The 21,983-nt window shown below is 43.5% G+C and overlaps 1 protein-coding gene across 1 annotated transcript in view; it reads right to left on the bottom strand.

Moving 5' to 3' along the window:
• Positions 1-21,983, bottom strand: part of LOC144495476 (putative Polycomb group protein ASXL3) — a 196,500-nt gene that overhangs the window by 150,327 nt on the left and 24,190 nt on the right. The window contains exons 3-5 of the mRNA XM_078215493.1: positions 15,926-16,034; positions 14,106-14,217; positions 1,540-1,667 (exon numbers count right to left, since the gene is read on the bottom strand). Coding sequence (XP_078071619.1) covers positions 1,540-1,667; positions 14,106-14,217; positions 15,926-16,034 — 349 coding nt within the window. The remainder of the gene's footprint in view (positions 1-1,539; positions 1,668-14,105; positions 14,218-15,925; positions 16,035-21,983) is intronic.

Genomic DNA, 21,983 nt, shown 5'->3' with positions numbered 1-21,983 from the left:
TCCTGTGGAAGGATGAAAATAAATACGAAAGCCAGGTTAGGCCAACCAGTCAGCAGTTGCTGGATGTTCACTTGACCTGCGTGCCATTACTCTGCCCTTGGTCTATATACAGAGTGGACGTGCAAGAGGGGTGTTAGGCACCTGGCCATGCGTCCTGATGTCCCACCTCCTCGGGTAGCTTTCTTTTGCGGTTCCTCTCAGGATTCTCTGTGGGTGAGAAGCCACTCCTCAGCCCCTAATTATATCATTAACAACCCCTTTGTCTCATGTCCATGACCTCTTTGTCAATCTCACCTTAACTCCAACCTATCACTGACTTTCCATTCTGCCCCAGCCCCTCCCCATGTATATATCAACACATTTCTACATCTTATCAGTGCTATAAAATTGCAACATTAACTTTGTTTCTCTCTCCACAGACGCTGCCAGAAATGCTGAGTTTATCCAGCATTTTCTGTTTTTATTAATAGAGGGTACATCTCCTGTGGTCACAGATCTACAGCTGCATACTGAAGGATTGAATTCAATATCTACTCTGAGACTCAGACATGTGGAACTCTACCGCTCCACCTGCCACGGAATCAGAGCAGGTGAGGGACAGACAATGGAAATGTCCATTGTCCTCGGGTGGGATTTTCTGGTCTCGCTCGAGTGAGGCCGTAAATTCCCACCCAGTTCAGGCAGTACTGCATTTCAGAATAGATTTCCAGAAAAGAGTAAGCCAAGATTTCATTTTGAGGGATGATTTTAAAGATCCCACGGCAGTACTTGTAGGAGAGCAGAGCATTCTCAGACTGCCCCTACCCAGTATTGGTCCTCAACTATTAATACTAAAAAGTTGATTAATATACATTCTTTGCATTGTTAACTAGTGGAACATTGTTGGTGCAACGTGGTTATAACTTTTGTCAACTTAACAGTCGCTGCGCTTCAAAAATAATTCCTGCTTTAACTTGATGAGGTACTATAAAAAATATTATTATTACAATTTTATATATATAGTTTAGATCATTTGGCTCCACAAACCATACAGTATCATTGCGAATGCTTCAAGGATTGAACAATATTGCTGAAGTACTAAAGTGACGAAACTTGAAAATTAATGACTTTTTCCTGTCGTGTTACGGAGAAATTTTGAATCAATCTATGGTTAGGTATATATTTCGGAAGATTAAATAGAATTGATAAAGTCTGAATTACAACAAATTATTTAATCAGAACTATTCAACATAATAAAAGTTTCTCACATTTTTATTTGGTGCTTTAATGATATTTGAGATCATATATTTTGGAAGGGGAAAATCATAAACAATAGACCTAAAACAAAAGGTTTGAAGTTTGCTGAAATGCTGGAAGAACTTAAAATATTTAACACAAAGGAGATATCAACTTTGGTCTCAGAGGAGGAACATTACCCCAAACAGTCCGAAGTCTAAAAGGGTTTTACATGGCCATAAAATGAATAGTAATTAAACTAAGTAAAAGAAAATGCCTACAACATTATACAAGGAGTGAAGAGTGACATTACATGAACCTTACCTGTTTTAGTGCTTTTTTGGTATGTTGTTGAGTAGAAGACAACACTTTGTTTTGTGCAACTGTGGTTGAAGAACTGGTACTAGTTGGAGAAGAACTCTCATCAGGCACAGGTTTTGCATCTGGACAAACTGGAAAAGGATATTAGAAATTGTAAGATCACTAACTACACTATGGGTCTTCCTCATTGTATTAAGGAACTCAATCTATCTTTTTAAATAAAAAACATACATTTACGACAGAGGCGTAAACAATGATGAGATGTTCAGATATGAAGGTTATTAATAAGGTCTGTGCACGCACGTAAGGCCATGTTTCTGGAGGCATGGATTACGGAATGGCTGTAATTTTAAATGTGTAGAATACCTAATTTAGGCTACAATTGCACCAATGTGCACTATTTTGGGCATTCCATTAGAGGAAGAATTTAAAAGCCTACATAGATTGCTTGGATATTCCAAGGACGATGGCTTACTTTTATAAAGAGAGAATTGAAATTAGGTCTATTTTCACAAGAGCGGACATACTCCATCACTTTTTGTTCTGAAGCTTGAGATTATCCTTTTGGTTATCTCTACTGTTCCTATATAGGAGAAACAGTGGGATAGTGGTAATGCCACTGGACTAGTAATCCGGAGACTCAGGCTCATTTGGGACTGGTTTTAGTTCCCACCATTGCACCTTATGGTATTTAAATTCAGTTAACACAAAGGAAAAATCAGGAAGTAGAAGATAGTCTCAGCAATTGTGACCATGAAACTATCACTGATTGTTATAAAAACCCATTGGGTATAATAAAGAACTTGGGAAAGGATATCCTCTGTCCTTAGCTGATCTAGCCCACATGTGACATCAGATTCACAGCAATGTGGTTAATTACCTTCTGAATGGCCCAGAAAGCCACTCAATGCAAGGGCAATTAGGGATTGGCAACAAATGCTGGCCTTGCCAGTGATGCCAACATCCCATGGAAGAATATATAACCTTTAGTCTCATCCTTTTTCCCAGAGCCTACCTCATACCCAGCCTCCCAACTGCATGGAGAAGTAGCAATATTTTATCACTTTCCCAATGCTCCCCATGCCTTCATCTCTTGCATGTGACCCATCTCCTGCCGATCAAATTTCCTGCTGATTCACTTCTTGATGACACATGCTACTGCATAGTCCCCATGTTAGCTGACAATGTTAACCTGGTACCACCCCACCCACTTCATTAATGAGATCATCAACTCCTCTATGACCATCAATGAATCAGTCCTCTCTCACCATTATCTCATCGCCAACCTTTTTCTCAGTTTTAAAGTTCCAGAGTTTGCCATTTTCTGCAGCTCTGTGCTCATCTCTCCAGGAATTCGCTGCTTGAATGCTTCCGGTCTGTTTTTTGCTCATGGGAGTGCAATGTGGTTGTCCTAGTTAATGAAAGTCATGATTCGGTAAGAAGTCTCACAACACCAGGTTAAAGTCCAACAGGTTTATTTGGAATCACAAGCTTTCGGAGCGCTGCTCCTAAAGGAGCGCTGCTCCTGTGAGACTTCTTACTGTGCCCACCCAGTCCCATGCCGGCATCTCCACATCAAAGTCACGATTGGCATCCTTTAGTGTTAAATCAGAACTGAGGTTTAATACAGGTGTTATGGCCAGGATTTTCTGCTCCCATTTGTGTTGGGTGGGTTCAGCAGAGCAAGTGGAAAATATCACAAGTTGGTGTTAGACATGTTTCCCATCAACACAAATGCAGGATATGATCGTCTCCTCCCCCCATCAGTGGCAGGCTGGTTCTCCTGCCGTCCAATGTCAGGAACTTCATTATAACATGTTAGCATATCATTATCGAGCCCATAGGCCTATACGCCAGAATTATACCCCTACATCAATTAAAACATCCACAGTGGTGTGATGTCAGAACAATGCAATGTAAAGTAAGAAGTCTCACAACACCAGGTTAAAATCCAATAGGTTTATTTGGTAGCACGAGCTTTTGGAGCGCTGATCCTTCATCAGGTGAATGGAGGGTTGGGTTCACAAATAGGGCATATGTATACACAAACTCAATTATAAGATAATGGTTGGAATGCGAGTCTCAACAGGTAATCAAGTCTTTACAGGTGCAGACAATGCAAGTGGAGAGAGGGTTAAGCACAGGTTAAAGAGGTGTAAATTGTCTCAAGCCAGGACAGTTATTAAGATTTTGCAAGCCTTGGCAAGTCATGGGGGTTACGGATAGTGTGACATGAACCCAAGATCCCAGTTGAGCCTGTCCTCATGTGTGACAGGAACTTGGCCTTCCTGTCGGGGAACACTTGAGCAATCAAGGGCATTCAGCCTCTGATCTTTGGGTAAGCGTTCTCCAAGGCAGCCTTCAAGACACATGACAACGCAGAATCACCGAGCAGAAACTGATAGCCAAGTTCCGCACACATGAGGATGGCCTTAACCGGGATCTTGGGTTCATGTCACACTACCTGTAACCCCCATGACTTGCTTGGGCTTGCAAAATCTTACTAACTGTCCTGGCTTGAGACAATTCACACCTCTTTAACCTGCGCTTAACCCTCTCTCCACTCACGTTGTCTGCATCTGTAAAGACTTGATTACCTGCTAAGACTTGCATTCCAACCATTATCTTGTAATTGAGTCTGTGTCTATATATGCCCTGTTTGTGAACCCAACTCTCCACTCACCTAATGAAGGAGCAGCGCTCCGAAAGCTCGTGCTACCAAATAAACCTGTTGGACTTTAACCTGGTGTTATGAGACTTCTTACTGTGCCCACCCCAGTCCAATGCCGGCATCGCCACATCAATGCAATGTACGACTAGCTTCAAAAGGTGTGCGCCTTGAGAGCAGAACTCCGATGGGAGCTTGGAGGTTAGGGCACTCACAACTGGCGCAGTGCTCGCAAAGGAGCTTCATGCCTTCAGGGTGTGAGTGGGTGGGGGATGGAGGGTGACTGGGGGTGTGGGATTGGGAGGGGGCGGGATGATCACAGAGGAGTCTGAATAGCAGCGTATTCATGACTGCCTTCTGGTGCAGGGTCATAGGCTTCTTTGAAGGGAAGGTTGGGCTTCAGTGCGGTAGAGCACGGACTGAAGATCGCTCGCAATCACGGGAGGGGAGGGGTGTATGGAGGCAGGATGCAGACAAAGGCGAGGCCAGTAGAAAAATATGTCAATGAATTGAAGTTGAAATCTTTCAGCTTGAGCTCAATTGACTTGCTTGAAATCAAACTGGTCTCGCAATTGTGCCCACTCGCAGCATTTTGCCAAAGAGTGCCAATGATTGCTGCTCCACATTTAGTCCTTGGCACACGGATGTCCAAATTCAATGCCTTTTATGGTGTACCACTTCCCAACTGGGCAAACAACTATATTTACTTTGAAAACTGGCCCTGAAAAATTGCCCGAGTAATCCTTTGTACTGTGCGTTTATTCACAAGTGACCTCAAAGGGCCAAGCTGAGCGCAAGGCTTTGGAGTAAAGGTTAAGAAAATGTCTGTGCCCGAGATGAGAGCTTAGGATACAGTAGAGTGGCCAAAGATGTTGCCGATTGGTCATGTGGTATGGGGCAGTGTGGTGTGGGGTCCTGCCCAACCAACACGCGAACTAAAGACTGGGCTTCAATGCTGTAGCCAGGACATGAGGCTTTGAGAGGTAGCTGCAGACAATGACTGGACAAAGACTGGACCTCAGCAGACAAATAATAACCATCAAGTCTCTCCCTTTGATATGGCAATTTTTCTCGCTCATAGGGAGGAAAGAAGAGGATGTCAATGAGGTGCTTTGTTCAACAAAGGCAGAACTGCCAAGAGGAAGGTGTGGCCGGGCTTGCTCTACATGTAAAGGATGAACTCCAGATAGTTGTTGCTCGCAGGTACATTGCTAGATTTAGGGTCTACAGGTGGCATTTGACACACCTGTAGATATCCGAGAATCAGTCTCGCCAAAGGTTGCACATGTCCAGGGAACTGGTTGGTCACATCTACCATCTGCTACAGGATTTGATGCCACAGGGACTTGGAGGGCATCACTGTCAGTGTCATTGAAAGTGACTGTGGTGTTCAATTTATATGCCAGTGGCTCATTCTAGGGTTTCATGGCTGAACTCTATGGGTCTTTGGAATCCTCCGCAAATAACTGCATTTAAGAGGCCATGGACGGAATCTTTGTGAGGGCACACGCAACCTTGTCCTTTTTGAGCGGGATGAGGCAAGCCAGGCAGCAAGAGCAATGGGATTTGCAGAGATTTCTGGTTTTCCACAGGTGCTGGGTGCCAGCGACTGCATTCACATGGCACTCAGAGCTCTGTGGCATCGAGGAGTCAACTAAATGAACCATAGGGGGCTTCAACTAACAAAATTCAACTCGTCTGTAAGAAAACTGACCAACCCTAAAAGAACAGAGATCATTTACCCTCTTGTGCTATTGGATGGCTGTTCTCTTCTGCTGGACATTGGCATTGACCACTGCTGCCACTGCCTCCCATGCTGGACTGGTGAGCTTAGTTTCAGGCTTCACCCAGAGTGTGGGTAGCGAGCCTCTACTGTACCTAGCAGGGACTCGAGGGAAATATTTGTAAATTAGGGTGCTGAATATCTCCTGCTTCTGGCAGCCATGACTTTTTAGTGGCTTCTTTGGACTTGGAAGTGTGCAGCTGTGCATGGGGGGGAGGCTCCGTGGTGCCCCCTGGGCATTGCCACTTTGGCAGTGCCAGACTGGACCCCTTGCCCACCAGACATAGGGCAGTGCTAAGGGGATGGGGCTATCTGTGGGTGTGTGCCACTCTGCATTTGGACTGAGTGACAGAGGGAGGGAGGCCAGTGATCAGGGCTAGCCATTGGGGTGGGGGAAGGGGGGGGGGGGGTCAGCCTGCTGGGGCCGTGGGGTCAAAGCTGGCCAGGGCATGTTTGAGAAGCCAGCAATCAGGGGTTGGGGGTGGGGAGGGGGGTTGGTCGCACGGTCGGCGATGCGGAGGGGTCACAGGGCTGGCCAGCGATCGGGAGGTTGGCAGTGCGGGGCACTGCGCATGCGCAGTGGCTCACTCAGCACTATGCTGCCGGCCTCTCCAGCGGGAATAGGTCCCGCCCACTGATTTTCAGTGTGATTCACTCCAGTGCACTCTGCAGTGCAGAGTGTGGGAGATTCATTTTGAAACTCCCACTGAAAAAAAAGGGTGATTTACTCCAGTTTTTACGCGAATGTGACACTTAAAATGTTTTTGGGAGAATCACACCCCCCCCAATGACTTTACAAAAGTTACAGTCGGCGCTCATTTAATAACTTGCATCAAAGCTATTCAATCAATGAAAAAATAGCTACACACAGCAGCACACAAATACCTCTGTCATATTGTGGGGTAAAAAAACTCTCTTGGAATGAAATAATTTTAATGCTTTATGAAGAATAAAATTGCTATCTTATTGCTGACTGAAATTACTTCGAAGATAGCAACCATGCACATAAATGTGTACTCAACTTATAAACCGAAAATACATCTCGGATGACTTTTCTAAGACTCATTAACTTACTTGGTGCAAGCTCACCATTGCCAATTTCCACTCGGAAAAACACATTAAACTGCCTGGGATATGGTTGTCCAGTAATGTTGAACAAAATTAATGATTGAGCTTTATCTTTTAACATCCCAGACACAGTGCACCACCACGAAGATACATATCACAACATAGCAAAACAAAGTAAACAATGCTTCACGTGGCAACAGATAATAGTCTGCAACACAACCATTTTGGCCGCTTAAGCACATTACCTACTCCAAGCAGGTAAATCTTGATGATGCTCGCTAACTGACAAAACTAGGGAAACTTCCATCAATACTTTCTGGGCAGAATTTTCCGTTTCAGGTGGGGAAAGCAGTGTGCAGCCTGCTGGCTCCACTGCCAGCTTTGTCCACCATACGTTTTGACACTTGGTCAAAAGTGAAACTGCTCTGCCAGCAACGTCAGCCTTCAGGGGATTGGGGCACCTTTTTAAAGGGTGCACCGATCTAAGCATAATAGAAATAAGAGGTTCCGACACAGACCACTCACTACGCACACGTCACTGCCCATCAACACCCCCCCCGCCCCCCACCCAAATCCCCCACACCCCAAGGACACAGGGAATCCTCCCTGGGAATTCCTCCCAGGGACACATGGAACCTTTTCCCCAGGGAATCGCCATCGCCCCTGATGGACACGGGGGGCCCCCCACTTCCCACGCACACAAATAAATCCCTCCACCATGGAAACAGGGAACCCACCCCCCCCCCCCCCCCCCGCCCCCCCCCGCCTCCTCTCTCCATGGACCTGTTCAATGGACACCTGTCCAGTACAGGCCTTTAGTACTGACATCTGGAACTATTCCAAGTAGGACCCTCTCCTCGCTGGGGGCTGTGTTTAAGTGTGTGGCTCCAGTAGGGGCCGTTCGCCAGGTTCCCGTGTTACAAAACCTGTTGTAAACCCCACCAATGTCATGTGGGGGTGGGAGGAGAGAATCTCTATATGAGGGGATGATACAGCAGGGAAGCCTGCTAAGTATATGTTAATGTATCGTAATGGTGTTCTCATTGGAACCCCATTATTTCATTTGCAGGGAGCATGGACAATCGTGCGGGGAAATCCTACCAACGTGGAAACTGTTATGGGACTCCCCTTTGATTTTCCGCCCCTGCTGCCATCCTGCCTGCCGAAAACGGAAGGAGGGGGAAGGGGAAATCCCCCATCCCCCCTGTCTCCAGTCCACTTTGTCTCAGTCTGCTTTAGAGTCAGGATATATCTGGTGAGGCTAATGAGTAGTTGTGATTATGCAGTCAGTGATTATTATTAACTAACTGTGAAGGGGCCAGTCAGAGCAGATTAGAAATCTACCCAAAGAAAAAGGACAGGATACATTTTTTGAATAATTTAGACATTTAGAGATATAAAGGGGTGATTCATCACAGAATAAAAAGCTGCTGAAAACAGCATGAACTTTTCTGAATTATTCAGTTAGCACAGCAATATCGTAATGTGCTCCACTACAGTTAGCAACGTTGACAGAATCATTCAAAATATCTGCTTCATGCAACCTTTACCAATGTCTATACTGAATGAACTATCTATAATTAAAGCAACAGATATAAAGATTTTTAAACATTGTACAAACATTGCAGAGGAATTATGACTCCAGCAGTGTTAGCATTTGCAATACAGTATTTCTTTAAAGACTGTGTTAAGTAAATGATATAATATAAATTTCTCCTCTCTCTTTTTTGCCTTACCCAAGAATGGATCAGAATCTGAAAGACCATAAAGACAATTTCCTTCCAATGCCACTTTGTACTTAATTACCAAGTGCACAAAGGTAGACAAAACATTAAGAATACAAGACATAGGTATAGACCTTTTGGCCCTTTGAACCTGCTCCACCATTCAATAAGGTCATGACTGATCTTCTACCTCAAATTTACCTTCCCACATTATCCTCATATCTCTAACCATGAGTGGGAGAGGGCTTGACTGCACGTAAGGGTAGCATTCAGCTTTAACTGATGTTGTGCACAGAGTGATGTTGTGCACAATTGATGTTGTGTCAGAGTGTGCAAGCTATTGGTGTGGGCCAGCATTGCTCGGTGGTCTGTCACACCCAACTCTCCATGAGGTTGTCTATTCTTTCAACGGAGTTGATCATCAGAACAAATGTCTGAGACATCATGGTACTAATGGATTCCTCCTTTTTCCATGTAAGAGTGTTCACTGCCTCTGGAGATTCTGACAGATGCACACACATTTCCTGTTTAGTGAATGACACCCCACCCCAAAATCTGCACCCAGCTGAGCAGAGTTTGAACTGATTTGCACGTTCTCTCCACTCTTGTCTCCATGACCTGATCTTGGTCATGGATGTGCACGTCCCCATGAACCACCCCATCTATCGACGAAGCTGAACCCACTGAGGTGTGTGTATCTGCACTGGTGGAGATTGCACAGCAGTGGCATGATAGTGCAATCTGAGACCGCTGATTCTCCTCTGAGGAATCCTGGGGCTTCTTCTCATCTCCTCTGAAAACATTGTCAATGCATCTGTGGGAGATGATTGACATGAATGTAGGTGAAATAGGATTCCAAGTTGGTACAGTGCAGGTATTCATGATATTTAATGTATTGGTGACATTGATTCAAGCTGAGTGACAGTTAAGTGCCAAGTAGCAGTCTCATATCTAATGCTGTCACTAGATTGTTGGGAAATCCCATCTCTCCATCGGTAATGGCCTTTACTGCTGCCACGCTGTCAATCTCCAGAGTTTTCTCCTCCATTGAGGTCAGGGTGGCTATGGCTGCAGATCCACCCCAAGTTCTGTTTCTGCCTGGAGTTATGGCCTCTATTTGTCTGCACTGAGAAAAGGCAAAAAGCGTGAAGAGTTAACTGGTCACTGAATGTGAGCATTTGAGGAGGGTGACTGTGAGAGATGAGAACGAGATGGTAAAATGTTGATAGTGAGTGTGAGTGTTGTCTGCTGAGATGGAGATTTGAGGAGGTGGCTGGAGTGAATGGAATGTGCGTGAGAGCAAGGTGTGGCAGTCAGAGGAGTGCTGTGCAGGAGAATGCTGGGGAAGTGAGGGAGTGATGGCTGCCCGCTGAGAGGTGTAGGACACTCACCTCGCTGGACATCATCAGAGCATCAAACCTTTTCTGGCCCTGGATCCAGGTCCTGGCCCCACACCAGCTACTGACACCCTCAGCAAATTGAACCCCTGCCTGTTTGGTGAGGCTGGCTGATCTCCTCCTGCTGTCCTTAGGAAAGAGAACTGCACACCATGCTCTTACTGCATCAGTCTTCACCTCTAGGGACCAGTCTGTGAACCGGGAGGGATAGGGGAGCAGCCTTTGCACATATCCCATCCAAGCTGCTGTTATTTCCTCCCTCACAATGGATACCCTTTCTCACATCACTGCCTTTATGAATCCTGCCAGGGTCCCTTAAAATAGAAATTCTTCATTGTGAGTTTGGCAGGACGACCCAGCCACCCTCCCTAATTGATTGTGGAACCTGGAAGCGGGATGATCATCGCGTTGCTGCGGCAAATCTGTTAGTCAGGTTCCCAACCCGAAAACGGTCCCACTATTCTGGCATGGACTAAGCAGAGAAGATCGCAGCCAGTATTTTATCATATTGACATAACTCCTTTAATATTCAATGTTATCCATCCCTTTTGTCATTTTCTTGTCCATTTTCAATGTTCAGTCTAATTCCACACAGAATCGAGTCTAACTAATACACTTTCATGATGTAGGGATTTAGACAGGAACAACAGTGGAAATTGTCTATTGGAGGGTGCAGAATTATTCAAGCTCTGCTCAGTTAAACATAGATTTTCAGAATGGATTTTATCAAAAGCCATTACATTATGTCATTAGGCTTCCCAGCATCTACTTGAAATCATAGAATCCCTATAGTACAGAGGGAGGCCACTTGGCCCATCGAGTCTGCACCGACCACAATCCCATCCAGGCCCTATCCTCGTAACCGCATGTATTTACCTTGCTAGTCCACCTAAGGGGCAATTTAGCATGGCCAATCAACCTAATCTGCATAGCTTTGGATTGTGGGAGGAAACCGGAGCACCCGGAGTAAACCCATGCAGACAAAGGGAGAACATGCAAACTCCACGCAGACAGTGACCTGAGGCTGGAATTGAACCCGGGCCCCTGGCGCTGTGAGGCAGCAGTGCTAACCACTGTGCCACCCCAGATGTTATTTCCTCAAAGAAGCTGAAGAGTTTTACAAAGCATGATCTTCTATTTATGAACCCATGTTAGATATTGTTTACTAGGCTATTATTAAACTAATACTCAGTTTATTCCTGATCAACGAATCATTTCTTTTACATGGAATGAGGTTGAAACTACTGGATCAGCAGTTTCCTGAGCTGAGTAAGAGCATGATCGTCCCTGATGCTTCCACTTAGTAAAAGCAAACAGAAGCTGATAACAACCTAGAGACAGGAAGAGATAAGGGGAGGATTTGTAGATGGGAAACTGGAAGTAAGGGTTTCCCACAGGTTCTGCTGAATGTAAAGCCAGGGCCTGTTTTCAATTATTTTGAAAGGTTTTTCAGCCGATAGTCAGCCAGAATGACAGGTTCTCAGTTCTTTGTAAGACTCAAGAACACCCAAGTGGATGGCAGGTTTGTCTAACATCGTGGCGGAGGCGGGGTTGGCCAATTGGGCATTGTGGGGGCTGGGGACAAGCCATCCATCATCAGTTGGAGTCCGGAGATGAGGGTGAAAGCAGGCCCTGGGGAGATGGGAGGGTTTGGGGATTAAACATTGCAGGGTTTTTAAAAGGTAAGTTTGCTGGGCTGACAGAGGAAGCGTTTGCCTCATGGATATTGCCCTTCTTGCCTCCCTTATCTGCCAGGTTTCTCGATTCCTGGGAAAGCTGGATTGCAGAAGTTAAAAATAAAGCTTTGGTTAAAATGAAAGCCTGCATCTTCTTTAAAATATGTTACTGACCTACCCACCACCTAAGATTAGATTGGTTGTTTGTCCGACTTATCTCCATTAAACCAGAAGTGGCAGCTTGATGGTGGATTGGGGTTGGATTTTTATTTTTTGATATTTTGCTTGTCCACCTCAATCTCCACATTGCATACTGGTAGTATGCATTACATACAGTCTCCATAGTATACTACTTTTCAATACCTCAGCAGGAAGAATAGGAAAACAGTATACTTTTTAAATGGAGAGGGATTGCAAAACTCGGTGGCATGGTGGCAAGCACTGTTGCCTCACAGTGCCAGAGACATGGGTTCAATTCCGGCCTTGGGTGACTGTCTGTGTGGAGTTTGCACATTCTCCCTGTGTCTGCGTGGTTTTCCTCTGGGTGCTCCGGTTTCCTTCCACAGTCTAAAGGTGCACAGGTTAGGTTGATTTGCCATGTTAAATTGCCTCTTAGTGTCAGGGGATTAACATGATAAATACGTGGGATTATGGGGATAGGGCCTGGGTGGGATTGTTGCCGGTGCGGGCTCAATGGGCCAAATGGCCTCCTTCTGCATTGTACGGATTCTATGATTTGGTGGCACAGAGGGATCTGGGTTTCTTGTCCATGAATCACAATGTAGGTATAAATTTGGACAGCAAATGGAATGTTGCTATTTATTGCAAGGGGAATGGAATATAAAAGTAGAGAAGTTTTAGTGCATCTGAATGGAGCCTTGGTGAGACCACATCTGAAATACTGTGTAGAGTTTTGGTCTCCTTATTAGAATCATAGAATCATAGAACCCTACAGTGCAGTAGGAGGCCATTTGGCCCATTGAGTCTGCACTGACCACAATCCCACCCAGGCCCCATCCCCATGCATCCACCCTAGCTAGTCCCCCTGATACTAAGGGACAGTTTATCATGGCCAATCCACCTAACCCGCACATCTTTGGACTGTGGGAGGAAACCGGAGCACCCGGAGGAAACCCAGAAAAAAGATTGAATTGAATTAGAAGCAGTTCAAAGAAGGTTAATTTGACTCATTCCTGGGATGAAGGTCTTTCTTAAGAGGAAATGTTGAACGTGTTGGGCCTATGCCTATTGGAGTTTAGAAGAATGAGAGGAGATTTTATTGAAACATATACGATCCTGAAAGAATTTGTGGTGGAGTCTAGAACTAGGGGACACAGTTTAAGGACAAAAGGTCTCCATTTCAAGACAGAGATGAGGATTTTGTTTTCTCAGAGAGTCGTTTGCATGTGGAGGTCAAGGTAGAGTTAGACGGATCTTGTGTGATAGACAAGGGAGTCAAGGGTTATGAATTGCAGACAGGAAAGTGTAGTTGAGACCACTACCAAATCAGCCATAATCCTATTGAATGGTAGAGTGGGTTCAAAAGACTGAATAGCCTTTTCCTGTTCTGAAGTCCTATGTTCCTGTGTTCCACTTTTAATATCCTTCTCTTTGACCAAGCTTTCAATCACTCCTCCTCATCCCTCTCTTCAATCTGGCATCTGTTTTCTTTACATCCATTTGTGAAGTGCCTTGGGATATGTTTTAGATTAAAATTGCTGTATACTGTAAATGAAAGTTGTTATTGAAAGAAAAACTATCACAGCTCTTATAGTTCAATCAATCAATCAATAAACCCCAGAGCTTTCTTTATTAGTCCTGTAAAGTCAGCCAAACATTGAAAAAAAGCTTCAGACTATTATAATAAAACTCCCCACACCCACTGCAAATGTGAAGACATTGTAAAATGGTACTATTATATAAATTATGTAAAAACCACATTGCAAAATTCAGATTAGTAAAATAACAATCCAAACAAAACATTCACTTTATAATTCTGAAATCCATGGAACAGAGTACTGCCTGCAATGGCAAATCTACTAAATGGCACAAAACACATTTACTGTTCATTCACAGAGCATGTTGCTAGGTGCAGTCCACACGAGTATTTAACAGCATGGTGCAGATACTACATAAAGCTACTGTGAGTTATTCATTGTTTCGAAACTGAACCTAACAAATGTCAAATGCCTACCTTCTCAATTTGCAAACTACCACAGCATCATATTGAAAATTCCCGAAAACTCCACATACCTCCATTTTCCTCTCCATTACTGTTGTTTGTCTCAGCCATTTCACAGCTGTCTAAATCTGATTCGCCCTCCAAATCAATGACCCCCTCTGCCGACATTACCAATTCATCTTTCTGTGGATAACAAAAGCAGTTAAGTTAGTGGTTACATATCTTTTCTACAAAAGCATTTTTAAAGTAAAATAGTGCAACATTCATGTTCCATTTGAACGGTAGGCAGCTTGTCAACCTTAAACCTTGATGTACATCTTGTCGAGGCTTGCTCTGCATACAAAACATGTGGGTTATTTTTGATATATATCCCTTGTACATTGATGAATACACTGAACTGTGATACTATAAGTTTACTAGTATCAGCTCACAACTATAACTTTTAACTTTAATTCCAGCCAGTGACATCAATAACCAGATATCAGAGGTGAAATATAAAACTCTCAATATTAATGAGGCTGCATATTTCCTGAACCTGAACTGTTTAAATGTTTATATATATAAAACAATCCATTCTATGTTTTAGATAAAAGTTTGACAATAAATAATTTAAATCCAAAAATTCATTTCCAACTGTGAAAGATCATTAGCATCTGTATTATTTTTTAGAGTAATAATTATGACTTGCACCGTAATAACTGGGGAATTTAGATGGGCACAGAGAGGTTGCTGCTATTTTGGCCAACATTCTCTGTTTCAGACACACAGGGAAATCAGTATTTGGCTTATTTATTGTTTAAGCCTTTATCTTGCATTTCTAGCCAATTGCAGTACAATTCCAGTTTGCTTCAATTGGTAGCATTCTTGCCTCTGAATCAATACGGTTCAAGCCGCAAGCTAGGACCTGAACACATAAATTATGTTGACACCCTGGTTTAGTACTTCTTTTCTAAGTGGCATGCCTTGGGACATTTGCAATGTTAAAAAGGCTGTACTAGTTGTTGCTCCCAAGTGCTGCATTATTAGAGACCGCCGCGGGAAATGCGGCAGACCAGTTAAAGGTCCATTGACCTCTGGCGGGAATTTCCGGTCTTGGAGCACGTGCGGCTGGAAAATCCTACTCAATGTACTTCATGTACTTAATTGCGATCCTCAACTCTGTCCGTTCAACTGAACATTATATATCTAAAAGGGCAGAGACTTCTCCTGGTGCACTGGCCAATCACTAGGAACAGATTAACTGCTCATTACTCTCAATGTCGTGCAGAATATGGCGATTGTGTTTGCCTTTATAATAAGTCACTGCACTTCAAGGAAACATACTGTATTTGAAGCATTTTGATATGTGTCTGACAGAAGTGATATATATTAAGTAAGTGTAAGTCTTTCTTCTAAAAATGACTGACTGGGCTTGAAAGTTCGCTATTTTTGCTGCCATACCAGTGTGATTGATTAACTGATACACAATTGCTCGTTATAGTGAGAACATCCTCAATCAGGCCTGACCTCAAGATTGAATCTATATGGCTGAAAAAAATCATAATGTTGTATCTTCAGATATAATGAAAGAATATAAGACTAATTAATCGTCAACCAAAAATATTTAGCAATCAGGATTTATAGTTGATATTGAAGACAAACGGGTAACATGATGGATATAGCAACAGCTTTAAAAATTACTTCAGATTGGAAGGAATAAAGTCTCCACCACCATGTGATGTTATAGAGCTTACTTATTCTCCTTACTGGTATCAAAATGAAAATCAATATGTTTTTTCCTCCCCAATGAAACATTTATACATCTTGTTTTTACCATTTTTTTATAGGGAGACATACAAGCTGAACTCCTAGTATAGTAAAACGTTAGAAATGTAACAAGTGTTGCACTTACTTTAAGAGCATAAAGACCCATCTTTCCTGGAATTCGACAGAAAGCTCCATCTTCCACACGCGCATTGGTATGTAGCATGGCATTAAGGCAAGCCAGAGGAGAGGTTCCACTGATTTGAGAGACAGATGCATAAATAAATGTGGGAGTGCTTCTCACACAATATTCACTTTCCACTTGGACTTTGTGCAAATGCCTCCAACCTTGACCAGCATTAACATGACAATAGCAGACTTGAAGAGAAAATTTTAATCTTGACCATTTGTAAAATCAGCCATCAGTCACCAAAGGAAAATAAAATCCAAATGAAATCACAATCCAAGTTGTCAATCTAAAATATATTCAGTCATTGAAGACTGAAGACAAATCAAAATTTACAAGTTAACAAACTCAGCAGAAATCCAAGAAACCACCCTTGTGTTTGAAAATGCCAGAATGATCAAAGAAGGGGAAAGTTCAAGAGTATCGTATTCAATGAAATAAAGGAAAATGCATTAGAATGACCTGGAAGTGGGGGGTTGGGAGACACTGCAAACACACATTCTTCGCTTTCTCTTTTCCTCTTAGAAGTAGCACAGTCTGATGCTGCCTATAGAACTCATTTACATAATGCGTAAACTTTTTGGTTTTGTATTCATTCCAGTTTGATATGAGCACAGCATATTTCATACAATGCACAGTTGCTATTTAAATTACAAAATCACAAAGTTTCCACACATTATTGCTTCAGTTTAACTAGGAGTTGAAAATTATGGGAAAATATGGTTTTGTTGAACTCATGAAAAAAAGCTGAAGTCGAGAAAATGTGACCTTTTGCTATTCTCCTGGGTTATGCCAAATAAGAACATTAGAACTTATGCAGGAGCAGGAGTAGGCCATCTGGCCCCTCGAGCCTGCTCCGCCATTCAATAAAATCATGGACTCAGCTCCACTTACCCACCCGCTCACCATAAGTTTTAATTCCTTTTCATAGAATCATAGAATCCCTACAGTGCAGAAGGAGGCCATTCGGCCCATCGAGTCTGCATCGACAACAATCCCACCCAGACTCTATCCCTGCTTAGTTACCCTGCTAACCCCTCTAATCTATCACATCCTGGACACTAAGGGTTAATTTAGCATGTCCAATCAACCTAACCCGCACATCTTTGGATTGTGAGAGGAAACCGGAGCACCCGGAGGAAACCCACGCAGACACGGGGAGAATGTGCAAACTCCACACAGACCGTGACCCAAGGCTGGAATTGAACCCAGGTCCTTGGAGCTGTGAGGCAGCAGTGCTAACCACTGTGCCACCGTGCCGCCCACTGTTACAATTTACATAGATGATTTGGTGTTGGGGATCAAGTGTAGTTTGTCAAAGTTCGCAGATGACCTACGTTGAGTGGCAGAGCAAAGTATTCCGAGGACACAAAGTTTGTCAAAGGTCTTTACTAAACAAAAATTTATCTATCCTTGCCTTAAAAACATTCAATGAGGTAGCCTCAACTGCTTCACTGGGCAGGGAATTCCACAGATTCATAACCGTTAGTGTGAATAAGTTCCTCCTCAACTCAGTCCTAAATCTGCTCCCACTTATTTTGAGGCTAGTTCTAGTTTCACCCACCAGTGGAAACGACCTCTCTGCTTCTATCTTATCTATTCCCTTCATAATTTTATGTTTCTATAAGATCTCCCCTCATTCTTCTAAATTCCAATGAGTATAGTCCCAGTCTACTCAGTCTCTCCTCATAAGCCAACCCTCTCAACTCCAGAATCAACCTAGTGACTCTCCACTGAACCCCCTTCAGTGCCAGTCCATCCTTTCTCAAGTAAGGAAACCAAAATTGTACACAGTACTCCAGGTGTGGCCTCACCAGCACCTTATACAGCTGCAACATAACCTCGCTGTTTTTAAACTCCATCCCTCTAGCATTGAAGGACAAAATTCCACCTGCCTTCTTAATTACCTGCTGCACCTGCAAACCAACTTTTTGCGATTCATGCACAAGGGCACCCAGGCCCCTCTGCTCAGTAGCATGCTGCAATTTTTTACCATTTAAATAATAGTCCATTTTGCTGTTATTCCGACCAAAATGGATGACCTCACATTTACCAACATTGTACTCCATCTGCCAGACCCTTGTCCTCTCACTTAAACTATCTATATCCCTCTGCAGATTTTGTGTCCACGGAATACTTTGCTCTACCACTCAGCGTAGGTCATCTGCGAACTTTGACAAACTACACTTGGTCCCCAACACCAAATCATCTATATAAATTGTAAACAATTGTGGTTCCAACACTGATTCCTGAGGCACACCACTAGCCATTGATCACCAACCAGAAAAACACCCATTAAACCCCACTCTTTTTTTTCTGCCCGTTAATCAATCCTCTATCCATGTTAATACTTCACCCATAATGCCATGCACCTTTATCTTATGCAGCAGCCTTTTGTGTGGCACCTTGTTGAATGCCTTCCCGAAATCCAGATACACCACATCCACCGGTTTCCTATTGTCCACCATGTTCATAATGTCCTCAAAGAATTCCAGTAAATTAGTAAAACATGACCTGCCTTCCATTAACCCATGCTGCATCTGCCCTATGGGACAATTTATATCCAGATGGCTTGCTATTTCTTTCTTGATGATAGATTCAAGCATTTTCCCCACTACAGAAGTTAAGCTAACAGGCCTATAGTTACCCATCCTTTGTCTACCTCCTTTTTTAAACAGTAGCATCACATTTGCAGTTTTCCAATCTGCTGGAACCGCCTCAGAGTCCAGTGAGCGCATCTACTATTTCCCCCGCCATCTCTTTTAATACCCTGGGATACATTCCATCAGGGCCAGGAGACTTGTCTACCTTTAGCCCCATTAGCTTCCCCAATACCATCTCTTTAGTGATAATGATCGTTTCTAGGTCTTAAAGGTTTAGGTCATAAAGTCTTTGCTGCCAGTCTACCTTAGCCAACTCCTCCCTCATCCCATTGTAGTCTCCTTTGTTTAAACGCAAGACACTGGTATTGGATTTTACCTTCTCACCCTCCATCTGTATTTTAAATTCAACCACTGTGATCGGTCCTTCCGAGAGGATCCCTAACCCTGAGATCATTGATTATTCCTGTCTCATTACAGAGGACCAGATCTAGGATAGCTTGCTCCCTCGTAGGTTCCATTACATATTGTTCAAAGTGAATTTATCTAACTTCAAGTTTTAAGTATTAATAATTATTGGATACAAATTCAATAATAGAAATGTGGAGATCATAGGGAAAAAAGAAAATTTAACAAATTTGGTAAGTGTAACTGTTGATAACAGTTTGCCCCTTCGTGTCCTGAGATGCGTAGGTTAGAGGGATTGGTGGGTAAAATATGTAGGGATATGGGGATAGGGCCTGGGTGGGATTGTGGTCAGTGCAGATTTGATGGGCTGAATGGCCTCTTTCTGTACTGTAGGATTTCTATGATAAATTTCTATTCTTTCTATAACAGGACTAGGAATTTGGTAGATATGTGTTTCTCATTTTGGCCTCTCCCTCAGCACCATGTGTCCAGCAGATTGACATGATACATCTCGTTTGTTGTTGAAGACAGTTGGAATATTTTCCGCTTTTTTTCTCATTTTCAGTCTTTACCACTAGCTAGCAGGAATTCAGAAAAGAGACAAAGGTGTTCAGTTTCTCCCTATCAGTACACAGCCTCTCCATTGGCAAGTCCTCAGCTGTGTGGTGACATTTGGAAACTGGGTCCTTTTTGGACCAAGGCTGAAGTTTCAGAGAAACTCAGAGGATGTGTGGTCCCCAGACAAGCAATGTGCAGACCCACCAGCATATGGATGTGCTCTGGCATTCATGAAACTCCACTCCTTGTGGATACAATGGACGTGTGAAAAATTAAGAGGCTAAACCCTAACAAAAAATCTGGAGTGGAGCTCAAAGACGGACTGATGTCTGAACAGGTCGGCCGGAATTTTACCGTCCCGCCTGCCATAGGAATCGGAGCGAGCGAGTGAGCAGGGGACCATAAAAAGGTCCATTGACCTCGGGTGGGATTTTACAGTTTCGGGGGCAAGTGAGGCCATAAAATCCTGCCTGTCATCTTTCCAACAACTCCTGCAAACCAAGCCAGTGTTGAGTGTAGTGCTTTGTATTCCTTTGGACTCAACCGGGGAGATCGAGAGGCAGCCCAGATATTTAGGCAGCCCACGGTCCCCATACATTTTGCCCAGTCTTGTGCACTGGAGATGATGCCCTAGTTTCGCTGTGGAGTGTAAATACAACACTGGAGACAGCATTTAGGAGTGAACTCAATTGGCTTACAGATGTTACAGGCTGTCTCCAGCAGAGAGAGGGACGATTGTGTCGCACTTGTCAGTTACCGACACCTGAAGCAAGGCAGCTTTCAACTAGCAAGGTGCTAATCCATCACACTCTATCTACTTTAATGGGTGCTTGGAGCTTAGAGTCTGTATTCAACAAATGTATGGAATGAATTGCACCAGGCAAACAAATGTAACAGACAAAAAGAAAGAAGATGCCAACTCTTTAATTGGTAAACTGGAATATCAGGACCACGCACATAGGACTGACAGAAACTTGCAGCTTGTCAGTAACCCGTGCAAGGCAGTAGTGATTGACATGGAATTTGATAGGTTGAACATTGATGTAACTTCACTGCAAGAGAGTGAATTACTGAAAGAAAAACATTTCACATTCATCTGGCAGGGGAATAATTCAGTGAGAATGTGTGAGCAAATGAAAAGAACTTGCTGCTCTCAATGATAGGACCCGCCCACAAAATGCTTTAGAACATGTTCTATTTATCTACCTCTCAACTCAAACAGAGCAGGTAACCAGCGCCGTGCTCCAATACAGAGGCAACAGATTCGTTCTATGAGGAGCTTGACACTATTATCAATAGATTCCCTAAGTCAGACTATCTTTTACCTACTGGGGGATTACAATGCAAGAAAGGGCACAGATCATAAGGCATGGCCCGTCTGCCTCGGACATTATGGGCTTGGATAGATAAATGTGAATGGAGAGAGATTACTTGAGCTTTGCTCCTGCCATGAGCTAAATCTGATATCACCAGAGGTGACTCTGTGAATATTCTCAACACATACAGATACCATAGTGCTGACTGTGATACAGATCACTCCCTGGTGTGCACCCAGGCTAGGATGCAACCCTTGAAATGTTCTTTTTCAAAACAGAAAGTATCAACATCAGCCATACTGTCTACCAGATAAAAATAAACAGCTCCTTGACTAAACTAAACAGGCACTCTCCAGCATTCCGCACAGAGTGCAGAGGTGAAATGGAACATACTTCCAGACACAATCTACAAAACCGCGCTCTCATCTTATTAGAAGCAAGAGCAGAAAAATGCTGACTGGTTTGAGGCTAGCATCACTGTGACGGAACACAGAATTGATGCCAAACAGTCCGCTCTCATTAATTACAGAAGAGTTCTGAGCGAGAAGACTGAATACATGAAGAGCCCCTCAAAACAAAGTCCAACAAGCTGCTAGAGAATAAAAGGAAAATACTGCGGATGCTGGAAATATGAAATAAAAACAGAAAAGCTGGTAAGACTCAACAGGTCTGGCAGCATCTGAGGAGAGAGAAAGAGTTAACATTTCAAATCCGTATGACTCTTCTTCAGAGCTCTGTAGAAGACTGCTTGGGGTTGCAGTTTTAACATCAGTGACTGCTGGTTACAACTTTGCCAGAATATCTGGATGCCCTTCAATATAGTGCATGAAGGGATCAAAAAGGCAACAGTCCATCAGCAAAGAAAATGGCTCCACTGAAAACAAAGGCAGGGGTGATCATTACTGACTGCAATAAACAGTTGGAGAGATGGGTGGAACACTATTTTGAGTTGAACTCTCTGGAAAACCAAGGAAGCACTAAACAGAAAGTCTGCCTATCATGGCAGAGTTGGATATCAACCCCTTTGTGGAGGAGCTTGGCAATGTTACTTACTCACTTGCCATGGGTATAGCTCCAGATGCTGCTGCTATTCTGTCTGAACTTATCAAGCACATGAAATTGGCACTCCTGCAGCAT

The sequence above is a fragment of the Mustelus asterias genome, chromosome 7, assembly GCF_964213995.1.
Source record: "Mustelus asterias chromosome 7, sMusAst1.hap1.1, whole genome shotgun sequence".
Taxonomy (NCBI): domain Eukaryota; kingdom Metazoa; phylum Chordata; class Chondrichthyes; order Carcharhiniformes; family Triakidae; genus Mustelus; species Mustelus asterias.
Note: the sequence above shows the minus strand (reverse complement) of the source record. Positions and strands in the feature narration are given on the sequence as shown.